We start from the raw sequence: 25935 nt of genomic DNA, 5'->3' as shown, positions 1-25935 counted from the left end.
AACTATATATATGTGATTCTGATACTATATTAAAAAGTAGACTTTAAACCTAACTCAATATCACATGACCAACTTATAAAATGAGATTTACACTTACTTATATACTATAAATTGATCCTCTTTTTAAATAATACTCAATTTTTTATTTTTTTAATCATATAAAAGTTAGACTTGAATTTGTAACTATTTTTGGGAGAGGAATTTGAATTGTATAGCCAACAATTTAAATTAATTTTGATGCTAATTTAACAATCATGGATATCGTTTTACAAGGACTCAAATCAGCTAACGTAAACCATTTGGCGGTTCGTCTATAAACAAAACAAAAATTGGATCTTTCTCACTTTTATTGTTCTTAATATGAATAGGTTGAAAAACATTGTGGTTGAGAGCCAAGTGCATGACATATATATTGACTGAAAGAAAACAAAAATGATAAAATAAAAAAAGGAGAGCTTTAGAAAAAAGAAACTAAATTTTTTGAAAGGAAGATAAGGGGAGGCTTTATCTTGGCCATATCTAGTGTCTGTGGGACTGGATCATTCAAAATCATCATCATAATTTCCCAAAAAAAAAAAAAATATTATTTCCTCTTTCCATTCAAATAATTAGGAAATGGCCTCCCTGCCCTCCCACCAAAGTCCCTTCAAAGGCCATTGGTTGCTTGGAGTCGTTGAAATGTGTGATGCAATTTATTTAAGGTCATAATGTATCTGTGTGTACTTGGGGTAATTTCTTCTGCTTCATCCACTTTACTTTCAACTGCAGCAATCTCGTTCCGATCTAAAATTTCAACTATTAAAAGTCGAATATTTTTCTGTTGGCAAGACGTTGTCAAGCGCTCCCCACCAAATCGAAACGCATGTGATTTTCAACGCGTAATTATAATTGAAATAGAAAAGGAAAACAGTAACACAAGTGTTTGGTTAAGAATCCAGAATGAAAATATGTACCCAAAAGGAAAAACAGAGAAAAAAAATCTCAAATGAGACAAACAAGTAACCAATCACTTTTGGCACCTACTCCTCGGCAATTCAGAACCAATCCCAAAACTTTTCGATAAGATGAATCAACAATTCTCATTGAAATATAGTAACCATTTATTCTGATATTAGAAATATTAGAAATATACAAAAACAAAGAACAGCTCATGTGATGTGAGTTCTTTTAATTTCATATAAACTCTGGACAGGATTCTCCAGCCAGCCGGCCATGCCCTCTCTAAAACACCAACCAACCTACTTACGCATTATCGTACATATGTAGTTTCAAAATTCTACCATATCATAAAAATTCTCTCTATTAATTAATTTTCAATAACACGGAATATTCAACCCCCCTCAGTTTTTACACGCACATCAATTTTTCTTTTTCTTTATTTACAGATTACATCATGCGTATTTCCGTATCCGTATCCCGTATCCGAGTGTAAGTCTACACTGAAAGTTAATCACATGATGGAACAAGCATTGGGGTTCTCATCGCTGAACATCTGCGGAGGAGGAGCGTTAGGGTGCATGTAATACGGTAGAGGTGGCTGCATAGGATAACCATGGTTCACGTACCCTTGCTCCACGTAATGATTGTTAATACCGTAGGATGGTTGAACCTCCATAGCGTAACTTGTTTGACCGGGAAACTGTCCTCCCTGGTACCAGAACGAAGGAGGTGGGTTCGGGTACATGAATTCCATTTTGTTAACCTCTGCCTTCGCCTCCGCCGCAGCGTCTTTCTCTTTCTTCTCACCGCCACCGTCTTTCTCTTTCTTCTCTCCGCCGTCGGCTTTCTCTTTCTTCTCTCCTCCTTCTTCTTTCTCTTTCTTCTCCTCCTCTTTCTTCGGAGGCACCACTTCCACGTTTCGCTTCAGCTTCTCGTTCAGGTACGGCACCATCTCCTTCACGTCCATCGTTCCCTTCACCGTCACCAAGTCCTTGCTTCCGTCAAGGCTCACCGACTCAACACCTGCATACCACCACCATCACCGTCAAATTAGCCACTTAACCGCCACTTCAATTATTAATCAATTGCTTGAATTATAATAATCAAAACGTTCATTTAAAAATGAATTAGGTGAATTAGGTCAACTTTCTCTCACCTTTGAACCTGAGAATGATTCTTCGGATTTTCGCAATGCAACCGTCACAGTGCAGTTTGATCTTCAAAACCACCGTCGTCTGTAGCGAACCGGAAATTAATCAATGGAAAAGTTTAAAGTCAGTTACTGAGGCTGAGCTTAACGAATTTAAATTTTTTAAAATCAAGATTAATTAATTGCTGATTACTAACTAATTAATTACCTCTTTAGGCTTTTCTTCTGGTTTTTTCTCCTCAGGTTTCTTCTCTTCGGCCTTCTTTTCCGGCGGTTTTTCGGCGGCGGCCTCTTTCTTTGGCGGAGGTGTGACAAAATCAACCTTCTTCTTGGTTCTCTCGGCGAGCTTCTCTCGAAGCTTCTCGGCGTCCATTTTCCCGGTAACGGTCACTTTGTTAGAAGATAGATCTGCCTTAACGGTTTCCACACCTGAATGTTTTATCGGCATTTTCTCAATTTCAAAATCGAATTTATACATAAACTAAAATTTACTTCAACAAATTGAGAAAGATTAAATTTGAATGATGAATACATCTAGGCCAAAATTCGATCACTACGATTTACAGTACCTGGAAAATGGCGAGCGGTGCGTTTGATCTTCTTGACGCATCCCTCGCAATGCAAGTCGAGTTTGTAAACGACAGGGGCGGGTCCTTCGTCTTTCTTGGGTGCTCCATCCTCTGGCTTCTTCTCTGTTTCATTCTTTGGCTGGTCCTTTTGCTGCCATAAACGACACGAGTTTAATTAGAAACACATGATTGAAATTTCAGGAGTCTAGTGAAGAAGAGAACGAATGATTGAACACACACGGAACTGAAACTAACCTCTCCCATTTTTGCGTTGCCTAATAAAGTATGAGGAAACAATAATTATAGTGTTGTGATGAGGTAGCAAAGATAAGATTTTGGTGGTTTATTTGAAGAGTGGAAATGGAGGCAAGGAAAAGGGTTATATATATAAGGAAGTAGGGGTGAGTATAAGTCACTAACGGTGGGTGAGGTAATGCCTGATGGTGGGTTTGTTTGTTGGGTCAAGACTAACATCATGCGTTATGTATGCATATCATGCATCATGATGTGGTATGTGTTGATGGTATTTGTTGGCATGGGAAGGTTGAAAAAAATATATTTTATTTAGTTTTACCAATGGTGGCACGTGTGTGCGTATATTTATAAAAAAAAAATGAGAATTATATTTGGTATAATAAATATAAATATGTTTTTATGTAAATGATGTAAAAAAAAAGTTTATAATGTTGCCGCCGAATAGGACTGGTTGTAATTGAGAAAAAGACCGTATGGTGACTCTTGACTCATCAAATTTTGACCGGACTCTCTCACTAACCAAACCAGGTGACGCATTAATTAAGTTGCGTAAATTCTATCTCATTATGATTTTATACTACAATTTTGCATTAGTGTAATTCTAGACGTATTTATTTTTTGGGTGCAATAATTCTGGACGTATTTGTTGCTATACAGCAGCGGAATGTTAACTAGAAAATTCATATATCATTTCAATTTAATCGGTCTCTAAGTTTCAGTATTTTCTATTTATTCATTTCCACATTAAATTCAATTTCCATGAGAAAACAAATTTCCACAAGGAAATTAGTCATCTGTTTTTGTTTCTGTAGATGGAAACGGAGGGAGCATATAAATGCGACTAAAATTTAAAAAATGAGGCATGAAATTCTGAAGAACGAAACAAATCATTTGCTTTAATGATTTAATGATTAGTGAAGATGTGGGAAGAAAGTTGATTACAAAATTATATACTGTAATACCCTATTTAATTAATAATATAATTAAAGAAGCGTCATACTGGAATGATATCGTAGTGCCCTGAAGTTTAAACCTACTTCTTAAGGCACACCACGGTGTCACAGGAAAAATCAGATATAAAGTTAAAAAGAATATAAGAGATCACAAGTCAAACAGAATACATGGGCCGTGACCTTAAGAAAAGCCCAACAAAAAGAAATAAAACATCAGCTCCAACCCAGATGGACTATGCAGCGGAGTCATCGTTCCCCTGTTGACCGCGAGAACCTCTCGCTTCTGCTCACATCAATAATTTGATGATCATCACAAAAGAGAAGAACCACACACAAAACAATCAAACAAGCAAAGGGTAAGCTAGAGCCAAAATCATTTCATCAATGAAATCAGATACATATTCACAGTCCATTATACATACATGACACAAGCATGTTACGACCTCCCAAACAATACACTACGATTCGACTCATCTGGATGCTTATACTTGTGGTGGATACCTCTGCTCACCTCGAGCTGCTCACCCCCGAGCTATGTGTTACAAGTGTTATAATGAATCAATTTTCCCTCACCACAAGGTTAGCCCTTAATGAATTTCGGGCCTCCTACTACTCTCACCACAGGATTCAGTCCGCTCTAGGTGAGACTAACTGACTCCTTAGAATATTAGGATGCAACCTTACCTTGAATCCTTACCTAGTTATATAGATAGGGCACCACCATGGACACCCACTAACAGGGGCCATGGGATTACGTCCCAACCATTGAAGCACAACCCTGGAAATCCCACCTAGAGATCCTAAGGACTTACGCACTGACACGGACCAAACATTCATAATCAATCAAACAGATTCGGCATGCATACACACATTAGATGTACATATACGTCTCATACATTTTCTCATAATTCACCTCTTTCGTACTCCCAACCAAACCATGCCAACTCATTATTCTCGAACCCAAAATATGGAACTCTGTCTCATATCATTACCATGTCATATTGATACCAACCTCTTTCATGTCTCATGCCGAACTCATGTCAAACTCATCATCTCAATTCCATGAACCATCTCATACATATATCATACTCACATCATGCTAAAACGCATAAATCATAACTCTCATACCATCCCATTCATAAAAGTCATTCAGTTCATATTCTTAAAGGTAATAACCATCCAAGCACATAATCAACATTTTAAATCAAGGAAAACTTCAAAGCCAACCACCTTCTCGCCCAGCCTCTCGCCAGGCAGCAGGATCTCGCCCAAGCGAGGAGGACCCTCGCTCAGGCGAGCTTCCCTCGCCTAGGTGAGAGCTCGACTTTCTGTACAGGGACTTTGCGCACGTTCTCGCTCAGGCGAGACTCTCCTCGTTTAAGCAAGACGTCGCTCGCTCAAAAACTACACTGGGTCGCCTGGGCGACCATTCGTGGAAAAGACTTAGGCGAGCCTCTGTTAATCTCGCATAGGCGAGACTAGCTCACTCGGGTGAGTCTATCAGTGCCTGTCACTGTTTTACCTGTAACAGACTCGAAGGCACATCCAAACAACAATTCCACCATATCACACATTCATAGCAACAGGCAAACGCAAACAATCACCAACCACATAAAATGACAGACTCGCACCAAACAAACAAGAGGGTTCTAGCTTCCCTTACCTGGAAAACAAGCTAGCAACTGGATCCTTGGGTACCAACAGTGGACGTAACAGCTCCTAGAGGGGATTAGCAAGCTGGAAAAACAATGGAACCAGATTAAAACGAGCTCCCTGACTGACTCTAGTTGTAACCACGAAGAAGGAACTGAAGTACAGGTTAGAACCGACTTACGTGAAGTGGAGGTCTGGTTGGAGTTCACTTGGAGGGGTTGACGGCTAACCCTAGCAGAGCTCTGAAATGGAAAGGTGGCAGTGTTTAGGTTCAGCTTGCAAAATGAGGCTGAAAGGGGAACCCTAACAGCTTTAGGGCTTTTGCACCCTATGGGCCAGCCCTTAGGCCCAAAAGATTAAGGCCAACCCTTACACATTAGGGCAGAAAAGAGAAACTGATTTTAATGGGCCTTACATATACATTATTAATTTAATATTTATTATAGAACAATAAATAATTTAAAATATATAAATGTATATAATTTAAAATATACAAATATAAATAATAATTAACTACTTATAATAATTTTTATTTATTAAGATTGTATAATAACTCTTTACTTTAATTTAAAATTTATTTTAATTTTAATATACATTTTCAAAATAATATTTTCTTTTATCATTAATATCAATTAAATCACTCATAAATTTTTATAAATTTTTTTCTTAGGTTTTCTCATTTCTCGTCATCCTCTTTCCCTTAATCTAAACTACTTCACTTTTATTTTTAATTTCTCTATTTTCACTTTCTCAAATTCAATCTCCGACCCAAATACAATATTATTGTCTTCTTGAGAAAACACATTTCTCTTTTTAATTTGTCACACCATGTTTTGTTTTTCAAGGTTATGTGTGAATCCTTGTTTAATTCATGTAAAGATGTATTTTCAACAAGAAGTTTTCATATTCACATGTTATTTTATCAAACAATACAAGCCTAGCTTTAAGTATTTCTAGTTATGCACAATTGTCCTTATAAATTTTCTTTGCAAGTTCTTATAGGCTTTAATTATTCTATCACTATTAGATAAAGACTCATGAATATAATGTATATAAAGAAAATATATCACGTCTGTAATGTGTCTCTTGATCTAAACCTATTATTGAGTGATCTCCTTATTTTGAGTCTTTGTTAATATTTACTAACTTGTCCTAAATATCTTTTGCAGAAATTATGTTGCCAATTTTCTTGACTTCTTATTTGAAAGGACACACAATAATATGCAATTGACTTTGAATTAAATTGAAATGTTCACCTTTGATCTTTCCTCACTTTGTCTACATGGATCATTCCTCTTGTTTGATAACTCTAGTAGGAGAGGGGAGATGAATAGATTCTGTATACATTTTAAGCATTTGTCACAAATACAAAATAATAAACAATAATGTAAAGGACAGATAATATACATAATTTATATGAGTACAATCTCAACTCAAGGGCTACGTTCAGTCTCTTAAGCACCACGCTTAAGAAGTTCCAATATCCCAATTTGATTACAACATGAGTACAATCTCTCTAAACACTATAAGTATGAACCTTTCTAGGTTACACGAGTATCAACCACTTCAGGTATCACAATTATCAACTTCTTCAAGTATCACAAATATCAACCTCTTTAGGTATTTTCTTAATATCTCTCTAAGATCAAGAACTCTCAATTAGAATAATAAAAACACTCTCAAAGTAAGAAAGTACAACTCACAAGGTAAACTTCATAATGTGAAATATTTTACAATGGTTAATCACACACCCAATGTCACTCACAATTAATAGAATTTGACTCTATATGCTCAATGTTTTTTTCTTTGTGTCTTGTTGATCACTTATTTCTTGTAATTATGCTCATGTGTGTTCTTTCCATTAACCATTTTCTCTTCTTCATCTAGGTTTTAGTATTTATATTTACGTTGAAGAATATGATTGTTGATGTATCTTCATTTCTAAATCTTTTCTTTTTAATTCTTTTTCAAATCAACATCTTCATCTTGCCTTGCATAAGGAAAGCCTTGATTTAACTTTCTAAGTATTTGTTTATTTGAATTATCCATTCTTTCTTTCTTGTATTTCTTCTTCAATTTAAATTTTTTCATTACTTAATCCATATTACCATTGTAGCTTTGAATATAATCTATATAGTATATTTCATCTTCAGTGTAGATGATTTTTTCGATATTCTTATTCTTCAATTATATATTTAGTAAATGATTCTTCATCTAATTCTTGATTTGTATAATAAGGAAATTTCTTCACAAAATAATGTATCAGTCTCATTTCTTTGTCTCGTCTAATGTATCGTTTGGTGCTCTTGAGAGTTTTCTCAATCAACTTTGACTTTCCTATATCGTCTGGTCGACTCATATTTGAAGTGTCTGGTCATTGGTTTGACTTCCACAAGATTTTATCTTTCGTGACTTGTCTGATCAACTGTGTTCATTTAATTAGTATGACTCATATGGTTGAATTTACTTGCCTGGTCAATATGATTCATTTTTGTCAGCTTTAACTTGTATGGTGATGCTCTTTGTGTTGTATCATGTAATGGCCACTCTTTGACTTGTTTCATCTACTTTTATTGTTTCTTTTGGTCTTAAATTTCAAACTTGATTTGTCCATAAATATACTTTTGATAGATATTGCTTCAACTTATGAGCACACGTACTAGATATAAAATAATCAATTATATCTTAGATTAATTTACATCATCTAGTGAACACATTACTTAATCATAGTTTATGATTGACATATGTTGGATAACATCTAATAAATATATAGTCTAATCTAATCTAGTCTTTACACATGTATATTTTATTTACTTATTGGCTAATCTAGGACTTAGATACTTGAATTATTCTAACTTATGTTTTAACTTCTTTATAGATTTTTTATTATCTATAACCTACTTAATAACATAATCGCTAATGGAGTTTTGTAGCTTCTGGTTCCAACAATCTCTTCCTTTTTGTGATGACAAAACTATAAGTATGAAACATAACAAATAACACAAAGTTGTAATTAAAATTTAGTTTTATCATTGAAATGTTTTGAGCGTTAGCAAAAATTGATTTAGTTTAACTCCATGTTCAAAATTATCATTTATTAAAATGATCAATATATCATAGTACTTAAAACATAATAGAATGCATATGTTTCAATTTTACTTTCTCTCCTTTTTTTTCAATTAACACAAAGGTTCAAAATAGATAAATCAAAATTTACAATCAAAGATAAATGTAGTGAAAGTTGGCAATATAGAGTGAAATATATTACAAGAATGAAAGATTAATTTGAGAGGGTTTGGGTTGTGATTTGGAATAAAAAGGAAAGGATGTTTAAGGTTTTGGATCGAATAAGCGATAGTAGATTGCATTTGGTTTGTGAAAGTTTGAGTAAATCACTATAGTCTTTCTGTTTGAATATCTTCGATTTCTTTCATTCTTTTCTATAGAGAAACTTCAACAATTTGAAATATATTGTTTTGGAGAAGAGGTTGTTGCTCAACTACTATAATTGCTTATTCGGGATGCTCATCTTCTTCTTCTTCATCCAATTATTACAACCTTCTTACTCTTGATTTTCAACCACATTTGCGAAATGCATAATAATTTTCTCTTCTTCTTTATAAGCTTTTGGCATTGCAAGGACAATGTAATCATGGCACAAAATCATAAGAGCCTTGATGAAGACAACAAAAGGACCAAATTCATTAGAGAAGAATTTTCTATATGTATCATCGTTGATCTGTAGTATCCTCTGATTCCTCTTGCTAGTGTTTGCAAGTAGTTTCTTATGATGAAATTTGGAACCTTGAGGAACATTGTTTCTACATCATCAATTGAAAATTTATAAGCTGAAGTAAGGAAAGAGATAGTTACTTTGGTGTAGTGACCTCACTTTATTATTAGCTCTGCTTCATTAAAGACATATGATGACAAAGCTTCATTGTAGAAGCTTATTTTGGGCATCATAGGCATCTTCTCGTGTGAGGTCCCTTACTCTGGTTAGAACATTGATGACCAATCTCTTGGAGATGGTCTTGTAGCTTTTCTTTTATGAATGAAAGAGGATTGAGTCTTCTCTGCTTATACTTTTCCTCAAATTCAAGACTTTTATTCTTGGATAGACTAGGTCTGGTGCAATCTTTATTTCTTTAATTACAAATTTTGACATGTTATTCATAGCTCATTGCATCTCTTTTGGGGTAGTATTTTTCTTGAATTATTTTATTGTAGTTCAAATGTATTTTTATTGTAAAAATTAGTGTTTTTCTAATGAAAATATGTTAATGAAGTGTTTTAAGAATATTTTTTAGTTTAGTTCTTCATTTGTTAGATTTCTAGTCTTTGAAAGTAATATAACTCAATATAATTTAGCTTTGATTTTTTGGTCCAACAATAAATTTAATTCTTGTCTACCATTTCAGGTGTGATTCTTAGGCGTTATGAATTTAATTGATTTTAGTTCAGTTAACTTCAGAAGAAGGAGCTATTGCTAGTCAAATTTTTGTGTTGTGAAAAGGAGTACAAATAGGATTTCAGCCCAGTTTTGGAAGTAAGAAGTCTCCCAAGCTTAAACATTTGTCTATCCTCAAGCAAAGAAAATGTAATGAAACAACAAAACAAATGCAAACAGATGATGAGTTGGTATCTAATCTCAAATCTAAATTCATCCAAAAATATTCCAGATACCCACATTCCACATATGTTGGGTCCCTAAGTGCAATTCAATCAATGAGTAAAGACACAAGACACTAAGGAGGAGAATATTTGATGTGGTTTTAAAGTTCTCTGCAAAAAGATATCTTCTTAGGTTTCTAGCCTAGAAAACACTTACCTGCTAACTAAGCATGGATCCTTCACTCAAATGCTTTGCACTTACCACACCAGTCTCAAAGGAGTGTCTCTTTTCCCAATAACTAACAGTCTCAAAGGCATGTCCATTTCACTTATTATTGTTATTATTATTAATTATACTCTCCTTTTTTTTCTTTTCTTTTATCTTTTTTTTTCTTTTTTTTTTACTTTTATATTGTGAAACAGACAGACATTTCTCCAGTGACCAAATGCAGTGAGTGTCACCTTAGAAATCCAAAAAGAAACTCTTAAAGTCTATCACTCAAAAATTATCTTCCTTACATGTCAAGTGTCAAACCCTTTTCATGTGTAGTGTGTGTGAGTTCCACAACAATTATCTAATGTGCTTCTCCAAATATAATTGAATAAACTTAGACTTGAGTTAGATTTATTTTTATGCTATGCAAATGAAATGCAACAACTAACATGCAAATGACTCTCCCAAGCTTAGATGTATACGTTGTCCTCAACAAAAAGCAAAAACAACTAAGAAAGGAAGGGAGAGACTCAGAAAAATATTAATGGTGGGGACGGAGCAAAGCCATAGTGTCATGGAGCAATTGTTCCACATGTTGTTGATGGAGAAGTTGACTATTCCTGAATTGCTCAAACTCATTGTAATGGCGTTGTTGTTGCAAGTGAAGCTCAACAAGGGACTGATGGATATGGCTAAATGCCTCAGCATGAGACTCTGTAGTGCTTGATGGCACCCGAGAAGGTGGAAAAAGTGGAGGAGGAGAGGAATGGTGTGCATCAGATGCTGAGAACGTCCATATATCTCTACCATACACTGTAGTAAAGGCAGGATTAGGGAGAGGTTGTGGTGGCATGCCTTCTACAGAATTCATCACCAAACAATATTGCCCATCTCGTTTAACCAACATGTCATTATTGACAAGCATATCAAGATCAATACGAGATGTCCCCAAAATTGGCTTATCATCCTCCAAGGGAATGTTGAAATGGAGAGCAATAGTCGTGATCAGTCCACCAATTGCGATGTTTCCTGAAGAGGCTTTTCCAACCTTTGTGAGTTGATGAGCCAACCATGCACCCGAGTCTAGGTGAAAATCATTAACCATCCCCCACATAAATAACAACTCTGATTTTCTTACAGCAGCAGTGCTATCACCCATTGCAAACAGTGTGTGAGCTAACAAGCAATGAGCATAACGAAAACAGGGATGATGAATATGGGATTCTTTGGAATTTGATGAAACAAACTGACTTGCAGTAGATAAACGACACCAAAAGGCATGTTCATTAAAAATACATGGATACCTCCTCTCACCACCACTAGGAAACCCAAAAATAACATTCAACTCAGCCAACTCAAGAGTATAATCAGTGTTATGTAATCGTAACTTAATCAACCCCTCTTCGCAATTCTTTCCCTGCAAAATTTCTGCGCTCACAGAACTGAGGAATTCAAGAGTAATCCTATCATAAGCAGGGTTTTTCAAACTGATAAAAGTGGTCCAACCAATATTTCTCAGCATAGCAGTCATGTCTTCTAACATTCCCAATGTATTCAAAGAATTTTCATCAAGATACCGTGTAGGGAGAATCACTCGCTTGTGTAGAGAAGCATACCTCAGTTTTTGTTCTTCATTTTGGAAAATAATCCCATGGCCATTGTCCGCAGAAGCAGAAGAATGCCTCCGTTTTCTTGTGCCGGCAAACCTTCCCATCGTTTGAGAATACGCTGATGTCGCACAAGTTGGTTCAAGAGAAGGTCTAGGTACGGGAGAGGTTCGAGATTCGGGAGAAACTTGAAGTTCTGATGAGGCACGAGCTTTTGGAGAGGCTCGAGATTCTTCTTCTTGAGTGGGTTGAGGTTCCTCTAGAATGGGTCGCGATGACGAAGAAGGAGACGAACTCACAGTGATTAGCGCATAGACTTTCACTGAGTGGGACGATTTCATGATCGAAAGGAGGCGGCTAGAACGACGGCGCATTATTGGAGAGGGAAACGGTGGTCGGTGGACGACAGAGACGTGACAGAGGAGGAGTAAAAGTGAGCTCTGACGTGAATGGGGAGCTTTAGGGTTTTGGAGGGTGAAAAGGAATTACCTCTCTCGCACCTATTGTAATCCTCTTCTGTTCCCTTTTTTTCGTTTTTTTTTTCGTTTTATTTTTGAAAGAGAGGACTCATTCAGTATTTGGTTGTGGTGATGTTAATGCAACAGTTGTTACATTCTTTTTGCAAACATCACCTACATACACCTTCAATCTTTGACCATTCACTCTAAAACTTCTTTTTGAATTGAGGTCTGAAATTTTAATTGTACCAAAGGGAAAAACTTGCTTCACAACAAATGGACTAGACCACCTTGACTTTAATTTACCAGGAAACAATTTGAGCCTAGTATTGTATAACCACTAGCATCACACATAATTTCAAATGGTAAAGACCAGATAGGTGTTGTAATTATAGGAGCAGAGACAAGTTGTTTCTTTAAAGTTATGAATGCTTTCAAACATGCATCATCAAACACAAAAGGGGCTTTTTTTTCAAGAAGGTTTGTCATAGGCTTTGCAATTTTAAAAAAATCTTTAATAAATCGCCTATAAAAACCTGCATGTCCTAAAAAACTCCTTACCCCTTTTACATTCAATGGAGGAGGTAATTGTTCAATTATTTCCACTTTTGCTTTATCACTCTCTATGTCTTTAGCATAAATTTGATGACCAAGAACAATACCCTCCTTTACCATAAATTGACATTTTTCCCAATTTAGCACTAAATTAGTTTCTTGACATCTTTTCAACACCTAGGTCAAATTAGATAGACAAGAATCAAATGAAGAGCCAAATACAGAAAAATCATCCATGAAGATTTCAATGCAATTTTCAACCAAATCAGAGAAAATGGAATACATACACCTTTGAAATGTTGTAGGTGCATTGCAGAGACCGAAGGGCATCCTCCTGTATGCAAAGACTCCATAACGGCATGTAAACGCTGTCTTCTCTTGATCTTCAGGAGCGACGACTGTTTGGTTGTAACCAGAATAGCCATCTAGAAAACAATAGTATTCATGTCCAGCCAATTTCTCAAGCACTTGATTTATAAATGGGAGGGGAAAATGGTCCTTCCTTGTGGCTTGATTAAGCCTTCTATAATCAATGCACATGCGCCACTCAATCACCTTTCTTGTGGGAATGAGTTCATTCTTTTCATTTTTTACAACTGTCATCCTACCTTTCTTAGGCACCACATGAACCGGACTCACCCACTCACTATCCGAAATTGGATAAATAATGCCCGCGTCTAATAGCTTTATCACTTCTTTCCTCACCACATCTTTCATTGTGGGATTGAGCCTTCTTTGTGGTTGTCGGATTGAGCCTTCACCGTAGGACTAATACCTTGTAAATCATCAATTTGCCAACCTATAGCAGATTTGTACTTCCTCAACACCTTTAACCTTTACAAGCTCTTCTTCTTCAACAATAGTAAGTTCATTGCTTATAATGACAGGATTGAGCTTTTTCTCATCTAAGAAATTGTATTTAAGGTGAGAAGGAAGTGGTTTTAATTCTACCTTGGATGTCTCGTTTCCTCCACCTTCACTTCTGTTGAGATCTTCTACTCTTCTGGTAGAACTGAATAAAGGCTTAAGAACTTCTAATTGATGTGCACATTGAACTACCTCTTCATCACTCACTTCTGCCTATAACTCCTCCGCTTGCATACCTGATAACAAAGTGAGCTCTAATGGACTCTTCCTGCCATGATTATCCATTTCTTTATACACCAGAGACTCAATAGTTTCAGCTCGAAAACTATCCTCTTTTTCCACCTTGTGTTTCATTGCTTCATTTATGGAAAATGTGACTTTATCATCGGCCACTCTTAACATCAACTTGCCTTGTTGTACATCTATCAATGCTCTTCCCGTGGCTAAGAATGGTCTTCCCAATATAATTGGAACTTTAGTATCTTCTTCCATGTCAAGGACCACAAAATCAGCTGGAAAGATAAATTTATCCACCATTACTAAGATGTCCTCCACTACTCCATATGGATAAGTCACTGAACGGTCCGCCAATTGGAGAGTTATCATAGTAGGCTTCACTTCTCCAATACCCAACCTTTTAAAAATGGATAAAGGCATCAAATTAATGCTTGCTCCAAGATCACACAATGCCTTACTTACCATTATATTTCCAATCTCACATGGAATTACAAAACTTCCTAGATCCTTCAACTTGGGAGGTAATTTTTGTTGAATTATTGCACTGCACTCCTCTGTGAGCATTATGGTTTCATCTTCTTGCAGCTTCCTCTTCCCAAACAACAAATCCTTCATAAATTTCGTATAGCTTGGCATTTGTTCCAATGCCTCTACAAATGGGATATTAATATGGTGCTTCTTAATGACATCAAGAAATCTTGTAAATTATTTCTCTTGATCTTTCTTCTTCAACCTTTGAGGAAATGGAATTGTAGGAACATATTCTCTCATTTTACCTTTTTCACTCTCTTCATTTTTCTCTCTCTCACTCTTCTCCTCACAATTTTTCCGCTCATTTTTTTCACTCTCTTTTACAATATCATCTCCTTGTGCATTTTTCTTGCTACTCACCTAACTCTTTTTCTCATTTTCAACCAACCTCCCACTCCTCAATTGAATTGCCTTACATTGCTCCTTTGGGTTTGGAACGGTGTCACTGGGAAATGTTCCAGGAGGCCTTTCTGAAATTCGACTTGAAAGTTGACCAATTTGATTCTCCAACTTCCGGATTGAAGCTTCCTGATTCTTGAAATTAGTCCTTGTCTCATTCATGAAATTAGTAGTTTGCTCCACAAATGTTGAGGTTTGCACAGTTAATTTCTCCACAGCACTCTCCAACGTAGACATCTTATTTCCTTGGTTACTAGATTGTGCTTGATATTGATAAGGAGGCCTTGGTTGATTGGGTTGATTTGAACCACTCCAAGGTTTATTTGGTGGGCTCCTCCAATTTGAGAAATTATTAGCAAACTGATTTTGTTGTTGTCCCATTGCATTCATCTGCGCCTCTTTTTGAGTTACTTGACACTCACCATTTTGATGCATTCCTCCACAAAAATCACATAGAAGAGACGTTGTATTAACAACTTTTGCTTGCATATTACCCAACTTCTGCGTCAACTCAGTAATTTGTTGTGTTAACAACTTGTTTTGGGCAAGGATAGCATCCAAGGTATTAACCTCCAACACTCCAGCTTTTCTATTTTGCCGGTCAAACTGCATATTCATTGTATTACTTGCCATTAACTCCAAAGTCTCCAAAGCTTCCTTAGATGTTTTCAAATTAAACGATCCTCCACTTGCTGCATCCAGAATTGCTTTAAAAGATGGTACAAGACCATTATAGAATATTTGGACTTGCAACCAATCTGGTAAAGCATGATGTGGACATTTCCTCAATAGCTCCTTGTACCTTTCCCAAGCCTCGTACAGCGATTCAATTTCTTGTTGCACAAAAGTAGTGATTTCATTTCTCATTCTCGCTGACTTGGATGGAGGAAAGCATTTGGTTACAAATTTTGTAGCCATATCTTCCCATGTACAAATACTACATTGAGGTTGTTTATGAAGCCAACTTTTAGCTTTATCCCGTAATGAGAAAGGAAAAAGCCTCAAGCGGATTGCATCATTTGAAACTCCATTAATCTTCAAAGTGTCACAAATCGCCAGAAAATTCTCCAGATGAGAATTAGGATCCTCTGAACCTGCACCTCCAAATTGATTCTACTGGATGACTTGTAATAGTGCAGGCTTGATTTCAAAATTGTTCGCTTGAATAGGAGGTCTCACGATGCTCCCTTGGTAAGTATTTGTATTTGGCATCGAGTAGTCAAGCAAAGTCCTCCTCATAGGTTGTTCCTCAGCCATTGTTGATATGTGCTCCTTCTTATCAATTGATGGCCCTGCTTTTCTTTCTTGCGATACTCCTATTGCATCTAGCAGTACGTTCAATTTCTGGGTCAAAAAGCAAGATTTTTTCTGCAACTGTACCTCGCATGAACGCTTAAAGACACAAGATTCTAACAATAAAAATCACTTGAAAACAAATTAACAACAAAAAAATAATTAAAACAGAAAAAACAACAAACTGAAAAAACAAACAATTTTAACTAACTAAAAATTAAAACTCAAATCTCAAGCAAATTAGATCATTAATATCAACAGAAAAATCAATCCCCGGCAACGGCGCCAAAAACTTGATGAACGTTTGGCAAGTGAACCAATCGTTAACGTAGTAATAAAATATCGTCCTCTGGGATTGACTTGTTGAATACTAGATTCCTAATTTACGTAATTTTGAGCAAATGTGAATCAATATAATTGCAAGCATAAAATTTGTAGCAAAAACTTTAATCAAGAGAAGAATCGTTAGAGGATTGATTTCGTACTTTTTCCTATAAAATTCTACTCCTTTTCAATTGATGCAAGTAATGTAATCATCCACTTGAGTTCACTGAGAGCTGTTTTACCCCTAATCCCTTAGTAGGTAAAATCTATTTATTGAATTCGAACTCCCAATTTCTTAGGTCAGTTTACAAAAATTCAATAAAATCATGAAAAATCAATGATCATCTCTATTGCAAACTAATTAGATACGCCCAATTTCCCAATTGTGACATACTCTAACCTGTCTTGTTTATAATCGCAAATAATCCCTAATTTCCCAATTGTGAAATTGCTCATAAATAAACGATAAAACCATAAACAGAGCACTGAGATGAAGAACATTAACAAAACATCAAATGTAAAAAGTAGAATTAAGTGATGCAGCTATTGTAAAATGTCCTCCTTGAAGAATTGAAATTGTAATGGCCAATAATATTTGCACCTGGCTATGGAAAGTGAGAAAGATCGAAGAGGAAATTGAATCAAGGAGTTGATTCCTGTCTGAACCTTGGAAAGTGGTTGGGGCAATTGCTAGCAACTTCGAAAAACCAATTGGAATTCAAATGGACAAGTTCTGCATGGAGAACTAACCTACACCAACCAATGATTTTAGGAAGACCTAATGATGTCTTTGGATAGAGTATTTTAATGAAGCAATTCATTCTTTTTGAAGAATTTAGAATTATTTGGAATGAAATGCTTTGTTTGGATAGAGAAATTAAAAAGCATTTAAAATGCATGCATTCTTTTGAAGTATTTCAATTAGCTAAATTAGAAGAAATTAAAATACCCCCAAATTTGTGGAATTTGAAATTCTTCTCCCCCCAAACTCACACTCTAGACTCAACCTCAAATGGACCCGGCAAGCCTGACAACCATGACGAGCTGGGCTGGCCGCACAATCCAAATGCATCGGGTCATCCTAACGACATAAACAAGTCAGGCAAGCCTGACTACCCACATAGGTCAGGTCGGCCCGACGACCCAGATAGGTTGGGTGGGCCCAACGACCCAGATGGGTCGAGTGGGCCCAATGATCTAGACAAACCGGGGTGGCCTGAGGGCACATACAAGTCAGGCGGGCCGACAACCCAAATAGGTCAGTCAAGCCCGACAACCCACACGGGTCGAGCAGGCCCGATGACCCAAACAAGTCTGACAACCCAAATGAGTCGGACGGGCTCGAAGATAAAGACAAGTCGAACCGACTCGACAACCAAGACGAATATGGCGTGCTCGATGGCCCGAAAGGGCTGGGCGGGTCTGACGACCCACACGGGCTGCATGGGCCAAACGACCTTGAGGTATCGAGTGTGCCTAATGACCTAGACGTGTCGACCAGGCCCAATGACCCGTATGGGCCCCACCTACTCAACAATCCATACTGGCACAACTAACCCGCTGACCCGACAATCCTAACTAGCTTGACGACCTAGACAGACCTCACTGGTCTGACGACCTAAGTGGTGTTTACCGACCCGATGACCTAGCCGGGTCGAGCCGATCCAACGACACAGACTGACCGGGTGTGCCCAATGACACGATAACCTAGATGGGCTGGCGAGCCCAATGACCTAGTGGGGCCAAGTTGGGCCAACGATTCAAACGGGTCGGGTCGGACTGGGTCGATGAATTTGACGGGCACGACCAACTCGTATGGGTCTTCAAGCTGACCAGACCTGTCTGGATCGTCGGGCCATCCCAACTCGTCTGGGTTTCCCGGTTGGCCTAACCTGACTAGGACATCGAGTTGGCCTGGCCCATCTTGGTCGTCAAGCTCATTTCCAAATTTATCATGAACTCAAAACATAATTAAGCCTAAAATAATATTGTTAAAATGAAATTTTATCTCACAAGAAATTCAGTTATTTTATCCAAACAAAAAATTGAGATGTAAGGTATTTTAATTTTTGTATCCAACTAAGTTATTTAGAAAATGAAGGGAATTTAATTGCAAGCAATTCAAATACAATGCATTTGAATTTCTCAGCATCGTTGAAATGCTTCGTCCAAACACAAGGTAAAGAAGTTGACTTGTTAGTTAGGTGACTTGTAAATAAGACTATGATTGTTTAGATAGTTTGTAAGTCTTTTAACCTGTTGTTGGCGGTTAATATGAATATTAATAATATGTTTTTTCAAATTTCCAAGTACAAGTTGCATGGAAGCCTATATAAGGCCTTAACCAAACTTTAATAGACACAACCTACATTAGTGTAGCAAAGGCTTTCTATGTCGATTAAAGAAGGTCTTTTTTGTCGATTCTAGACCTGACATAAATATAATTGGCGTAGAAAGTTTTCACTTTCTATACCAGTTTTGGACCCACAATAGGGGTTTTAAGATGTCCTATGGACCAGCCTTAGGCCCATCTGACTAAAAGAGACCATTAAATTTTAGGACATAATTAAAGTGGGTCTTACCGAATAAACATATAGAATATTTTGTATGGTACAAAGCTAACTTAAAAGTATATTCTTATCATAAGTGAGAGTTTTCTTATCAAACAAAGGAAAAGTACAAGATGTTTTTGCGTTTGTTAGCTAAAACACATGCTTGTTACAATATATTTTATTTAGGAAACACTTATGTTTTTTTAGACCAAACACTCATGACTGTTACTTTGTTGTAGAAACATTTGATCAAAACTAATAAGGGTCTTTTAGACTTTACTCTAGTATTCTCAAATCATGTTCCAGTGATTGAATTATTTCCTTCACATTCCCTTTTTGGAATTGTTTATTTGTAACTTCCAATCTCCTAAGAAGGTTGTATACATTCATATTTACTTCCATCGCAAGGTGTTTTCCAATGCAGTACATAATTGAACCATTTAGAGATCTTTTATGGCAATTTCTAACGGTTGTAGATTCATTATATGCACAAATTGTGACTAAGCCCCCTGCTATATTATTTCTCTTCCAACCAAAATTTGCTCTAGTTAGCCCTCAAAATGACCTTGAAAGTTCTCACATGTGAAAAAAAAAATCTTATCTAGCACTAAAAACCCCATGCTTGATGTTTAAATTTTGTTCATCTATTCGTTATGGATTTTCCTCACAGGCTATATATGTGCCGCAATAACAACTGAATTTTTTTTTCTAGACTATATGGAAAATCTGAATATGGTTATGTAATGAACCAACCCAACTGAAATCTTTTTATGAACATTCCTTACAAAACAGAATCCATAATAATCCTTGTATAACATATAGAGAATACGATAGCATGTTGAATAGATATCAATACTTTTTAACCTTGTTCAAGATAGATTTGTGCAAGTAGATGGATAGGGCATGGAACATCATGTTTTATAGGTCAGTGTTCCTCCTTGATTGGTAGAGGATATCCAACTTGTATGACATGTACTTTAATGTTTAGACCCCTCCATTGTAGCTTTTAGCCAACTAGACTTTATGTAAACATCATCTATTTTTCGATACTTTTTATGCAATATTTTCGACAAAAACTACCAACTTTAATAGGAGAATGTGGGTCAATGGATTCTACGAGATATTAATGTCCATGTCCTACTTGTGCTAATCCAATCTATGTTATCCTTCCTTAAAAAATAATGTCATTTCTTTGATTCCATATATACTAAACCACAACCATTCACGTATATATGATCTTCCAAATTTGGTTTCGAGATTCTTTTAAACATAAACTATTCTAAGTGGTATTTTTGTTCGTTATGTGATACAAACACATCTCTATCCAGATTTATATGAATTCCATGTAAAGAAAGCAATATTACAGCTGAAAAATAAGTGATTGATAAAGAAATATTTACAATTATGTTTTTTTTTTCTATTTCGTATAAAAATTTAAATTAGTCTCCAAATTTTATTTTTCTCAATTAAATCTCTATTTTTAAAAATATGATCTAACTTGGTCATTTATGTTATTATTTTACTAATAACGTTAAACATACATCGCATGTTAGTTAATTATTTTTTTTACTACTTGATGTTGAAATTAACATGTGACATGGTCACTATTACATGACACGCACAGACTATTGAAATATGAATTTTAAAAATCAAATAAAAATTTAAAAAACCTAAAAAAAAAACTCTTTTTTTTTTAAATATAGAAACCACATTAAATTAAATATAAATAAAAAAACATTGAATATAAAGATAAAATTTTCAAATATTAAGTAAAAGAAAATAGATATTAATTAGTATGAGCACTCGGTAGCCAGCTAGGTTTTGGTCCCAAAGGATGGCATTATTGAGCAAACAAAAGATGGCATGCATGGTTGAAAAGTTTGAAAAGCACTTATTTTATGTTTTTAGTATGCAAAATTTTGAGGAGTGTGGCGGCGTAAACATTAAGGGTTGAGGACCACTACACTTATTTCCGTTTGAAATCGCCAACTTGCTGGATGTCACCTTCACAAAACGTATTTCGTTTTGGTTTACATGCATTGCTTTGGAATTATCGGCACCTATTATGTAGCCAACAAATTAAACCAGTTTCGGATTCAAGAAGCAATTCTTACTGAAACCAGCGTTTGGTATCATCGTTGCGTTTGCGGAAGGACAATGATAATTACAGTTCTAACATTACGTGCACAAACCATACTCTGGAATATTCATGTTCACGGAAAACAAGAACATTCACACATGATCCATATTTAAATTCCATGAACTGGCTCTGTGTTCGCTTTTTTCAATGCAGCATATCGCATGTGATTCTTGACTTAGAATATCCAATTAGCTTTCTCACTGTGAACTACTCATATATACTCATTCAAACGGGGTGAGGTATATGGTTTCAAGAAAATAAATCAAATCAAATATATTATTTTGGATTGGTATAAAAAAACATATAATTAATAAGAAACTCAAAAAAGACTGAAACTGGATTATGGAATTTTTATATATTTTTTTTTTTGTTTTTATCTATTGGAATATAATCATATTTGCGCATGATTTGATATAGTTTTTGCTTTGCAAAATTACATTCCTAAAATTTAAAAGTAAGTTTATATGAATGAGAGAAGTAAGGAGGTTTGAGTTGATGAATTAAGCGCAAAAGATTTAAAACTGCACCACTAATAACTTCTAATGGTCTAGGAATATTTTTTTTTTAAACTTAATTTTATTTATTTAAAATAATATATATTCTTAACTGTTTTTACAAGGTCACAGGTAACCTTGAAGGAAGATAAACTCGTTCTAGTTAGGTAAAAACTTCTTTGGATGAAAATGTTTCACCAAATATATATAACAAAATTATATATATTTAAAATTTAAACTTAAGCACTAGTTAAAATAATCTCACGTCCATTCACAGGTTTAGTGATATTTTTTAATTTCTCTCAATTTTTTTAATAATATATATATATTTGAGTTGTATGAAATTTTATAAAATGAAGTTATTTAAATAGAATTTAAACATAAAAAATTATAACTATTTAAATTAAGAAACAATTTTTAATCATATCTCAAATATTTATCTTAACAAAATATTCTTTAAACAATCCATATCTACTTTAGGTATGATAAGTAATTATTATTATTAAGGTTACATATTTTTTATTATAATTTAGTTCGTGATTAAAAAAATGTTAAAAGAATTTAAAAATTAAAACGTTATTCTAAGTAATATTTTGTTTAAAATCAGATAAATAGCTAAAAGTAACACATTGAAAAATATCTTTAAAACTGCAGTTTATCACTCTCTAATTTAACATGTTTCTATTTCTTAAAGTGATAAGATTAGTATTTTAAGAACTAATTAAGTAATATAAATAAATAAGTTTAAGAATTTAGGTCCGGATGTCAAAAAAACTTATTTTGAATTTGTTTAATTTCAAGATTTGTACAACATCACTTTACTCTTTTTACAAACTAAGATGTTTTAATTTTTTAACATGAGAAATCAAGATTATCTTTTACATAAGAAATACAAAAAAATCAAGCTCCTCCTTTTTACCCAAAACCGAGATTTAGATCGAAGCTTATCAACTCCATAAGCTTACGACGTTCGTGACGTTACGGTACCATTTCAATCCTAATTTTAATCAACCACTACTAAATAATGATTAGTAGGAGCCCAACTCTACTTTTAACACCTTTTGCTTATTGCAAGGAAAAGAATTCGATATAGTTTTTGTTGAAAAATCAGATGAAAAATATAAATAAAGTGGACTTCGTGATACATGTATATTTACTGTTCTTAAAAGATTTATTTGATGGACGACTCAAGAATTTAGGAGATTTAAATTAAATTAAAAAATTGGGATATTTTATTTTAATTTTTTTGAGTTTTTTTATTGAAATTATTTATTAGATTGTCATAATTAATTTTATTTAATATTTATTTTTCAGTAGAAAATAGGTCTTTTATTTAATCTTTCTTGAGACATTGTTGATCTTAAATAAATTTTTATTATTTTTAGTTTTAAGAAATTTCTTTTGACTGAAGCAAGTGTCAATGGAATTGTTAACATTATTTTATAAGTTATATATGCATTTGAAAAATAATCTATTCTTTTTATATAATTAAGAGTGTCAATTGGTTTATCATTTTCCAAACCTATATTTTAACAAAACAATTCATCTTTTTGAAGAATTTAAATCTCTTTGTAATGAAATGTTTTGTTTGGATAGAGAAATTAAAAAGCATTTAAAATGCAAACATTTTTTTTGAAGTATTTCAATTAGCTAAATTAGTATAAATTCAAATGCTCTCAACTCTTTGGTAGACTTGTCAATTTGGCCTAGTCTACAAGGCTTGGCCCTGACCTACGTGGGCTAGGGCACAAAAAGCCCACACGAGTGGGGCGAGCCTGATGACCAAGATGTGTCGGGCTGACCCGATAACCCAGACTATCCAGGCTGGCCTGACGACACAAACAGGTTAGATGAGCCTAACGACCAAAATAGGCCCGACGACCAAGATGGGCCAGGCAGGCTCAAAGACAAAGACAGGTTAAACCGACCTGACGACAAAGATGGGTTGAGCGGGTCCGATGGCCCAAACAGGCTAGGCGGGCCTGATGACCCACACGGGCTATGTATGTCAAACCTAGAGGTATCAGGCAAGCCTAATGACCTATACGAGCCTAACCAGCTTGACAACTTAGACAGATCAGACCAGCTCGACAACCTAGTTGGGTCGGGCCGGCCCAACGACATAAACTGGCCGATTAACACAAATGGGCTCGACAACCCAGATGTGTCGGGTGAGCACAACAACCTAAGTGGGCCAAGCTGGGCCAACGACCCAGACGAGCTAGGCCGAGTTGGGTCGACGAACTTGACGGACACGACCAGCCCGTATGGACCGTCATGCTGATCAGGCTTGTCTGGATTGCCAGGCTGACCCAACCTAGTCAGTTTAGGTTTCCTAGCCGAACTAGCTAGCTCGTCTTGGTTTCTTGACCAGCCCGACCCATTTGGATCATCAGGTCGGACCAGCCCAGTTGGGTCGTCGGGTCGGCCTGACCCATCTGGGTCATCAAGCCCGTTTCTAAATTTAGCATGAACTCAAAACATAATTAAGCATAAAATAAATATTGTTAAAATGAAATTTTATCTCACGAAAAATTCAATTATTTTATCCAAACAAGAAATTGAAATGTAAGGTATTTTAATTTCTTTATCCAAACAAGTTATTTGGAAAATGAAGAGAATTTAACTGTAATCAATTTGAATACAATGTATTTCAATTTCTCAACATTGTTTAAATGCTTCATCCAAACACAAGGTTAAGATATTTAATTTTGAAAATAAATCAAATTCATCAATATCCAACAAATGATCATGTGTTAAAGATTTTTTTAAGGTTTAAGCATTTTTCTAATTCATTTTTTAACTATTTTTATAAATTTATTCATAGCTCCTTTTTGTGATGCAATTAAAGCCTCAATTCTTTTCTTCTTTTGAATTTTTTAATATCTTGATTCAAATTTTCTAGTTTGCATATCTATATACTTTTATATGAAATAAAAACAATTATAATATATAAAACACTACTAAAGATAAGTATATAAAACGAATGAATTGAAATAACAAAACTTGATTTTTGTTGTCCAAGAAAGTAAACTTGATAGTAGATTTGTGGTATCTTGAAGTCTCAAGTCTCTTTCTCCTTGTCAAGTTTCAATTTTTTCACAAACATATAGAGTTTATTTTAGTATTAATCATTAATAAAAATAATTCAAAAAAATTATTGTTCTTCTCAACTTGATAGTAAATGGGCAAGATATATATGCAAAAAAAACTCTCAAAATCCGTAAATCGAAAGGTACCGAAAAACAAAACTGGGCAAAAGAAACACATTTCTAATTCTAATACAAATCCAAAACAAAATAAAAATAACATCAACACAAATGGAAAGAAAAAACATAATAACCAGTAATGAGGATTAAAACATTGCTACACATGGACAATATGAGATTTAAGAAGAGATTCAATGAATGTAATATGCTAAAACCCTAAAAAATGACTCTTAGAAGAGAAGAAAGTAAGGAGAGGTAAGAGAAGTCATATAGAGATAAAATAAGAAGATAGAATCTAGAATAATTATAAGAGAATAGAGATATCTAATCATTCTCTTTTTCTTAAACAAATCATAATTTACCAAAAAATGTTTTAACTCATTAATTATCATTTTCAATACCAATAAAAATTAACAGACAATAACAATAACTTAACTCAATTTTAATTTTATTTTCAAATATAAACTTATAATTAATTTATAGAGATATATTAATAAGAAAATATTTTTTTGAGGCTTTTTTTCTTAAACATAATTTTATAGTTTATTTAATAAAGAAATATTAGTGGTAAAAAAAATTTTGAGGCCTTCTTTTTATTGGGGGCCTAAAGCAAGTATTTTACTTGCTTTACCCTTGAGTCGGTCCCGTTTATTCGTATTGCACAAAGTTTCTGGAATACAATAGAAACTTCTCAAATATTTCTAAGAATTTAGAACTAGTAAGAAACTTTAAAAGCAAGAGAGAAAAGAAAAAATGAAGAAAAATTATGGGTCTCATAAAAGATGTAATGCATCATAGGTTGTATAGCAAGTTATATGAACTAGTCTCAGATTGAGAAACTTGACACACAATGCAGTTGGTATAGCAAGCTATATGAACCAATGACACTTGATGGTTTTAGTGATTTATCAATCTTACTAGG

General features: G+C 34.7%; 1 protein-coding gene, 1 non-coding gene and 1 pseudogene across 2 annotated transcripts; 1 reads left to right on the top strand and 2 right to left on the bottom strand.

The window, feature by feature from the left end:
- Nucleotides 1–1076: 1076 nt before the first annotated feature.
- LOC114191786 (heavy metal-associated isoprenylated plant protein 3-like) lies at nucleotides 1077–3143 on the bottom strand. Its single transcript, XM_028081179.2, has 5 exons — nucleotides 2914–3143; nucleotides 2659–2809; nucleotides 2298–2518; nucleotides 2096–2174; nucleotides 1077–1962 (listed from the first exon to the last, which is right to left on the bottom strand). The coding sequence occupies exons 1-5, from the start codon at nucleotides 2920–2922 to the stop codon at nucleotides 1451–1453; spliced, it is 972 nt and encodes a 323-aa protein (XP_027936980.1). The 5' UTR covers nucleotides 2923–3143; the 3' UTR covers nucleotides 1077–1450.
- Nucleotides 3144–13753: 10610 nt separating this feature from the next.
- On the bottom strand, nucleotides 13754–16388 carry LOC146884599 (uncharacterized; annotated as a pseudogene).
- LOC114192839 (small nucleolar RNA R71) lies at nucleotides 15765–15871 on the top strand. The gene has a single exon (XR_003606158.1). It is a non-coding gene; the product is annotated as a small nucleolar RNA R71 (small nucleolar RNA).
- Nucleotides 16389–25935: the final 9547 nt, after the last annotated feature.

The sequence above is a fragment of the Vigna unguiculata genome, chromosome 7 (assembly GCF_037176805.1).
Source record: "Vigna unguiculata cultivar grain cowpea cultivar isolate G323 ecotype 2 chromosome 7, ASM3717680v1, whole genome shotgun sequence".
NCBI classification, from domain to species: Eukaryota; Viridiplantae; Streptophyta; class Magnoliopsida; order Fabales; family Fabaceae; genus Vigna; species Vigna unguiculata.
The sequence above is the reverse complement of the archived record's forward strand: the minus strand, read 5'-3'. Positions and strand labels throughout refer to the sequence as shown.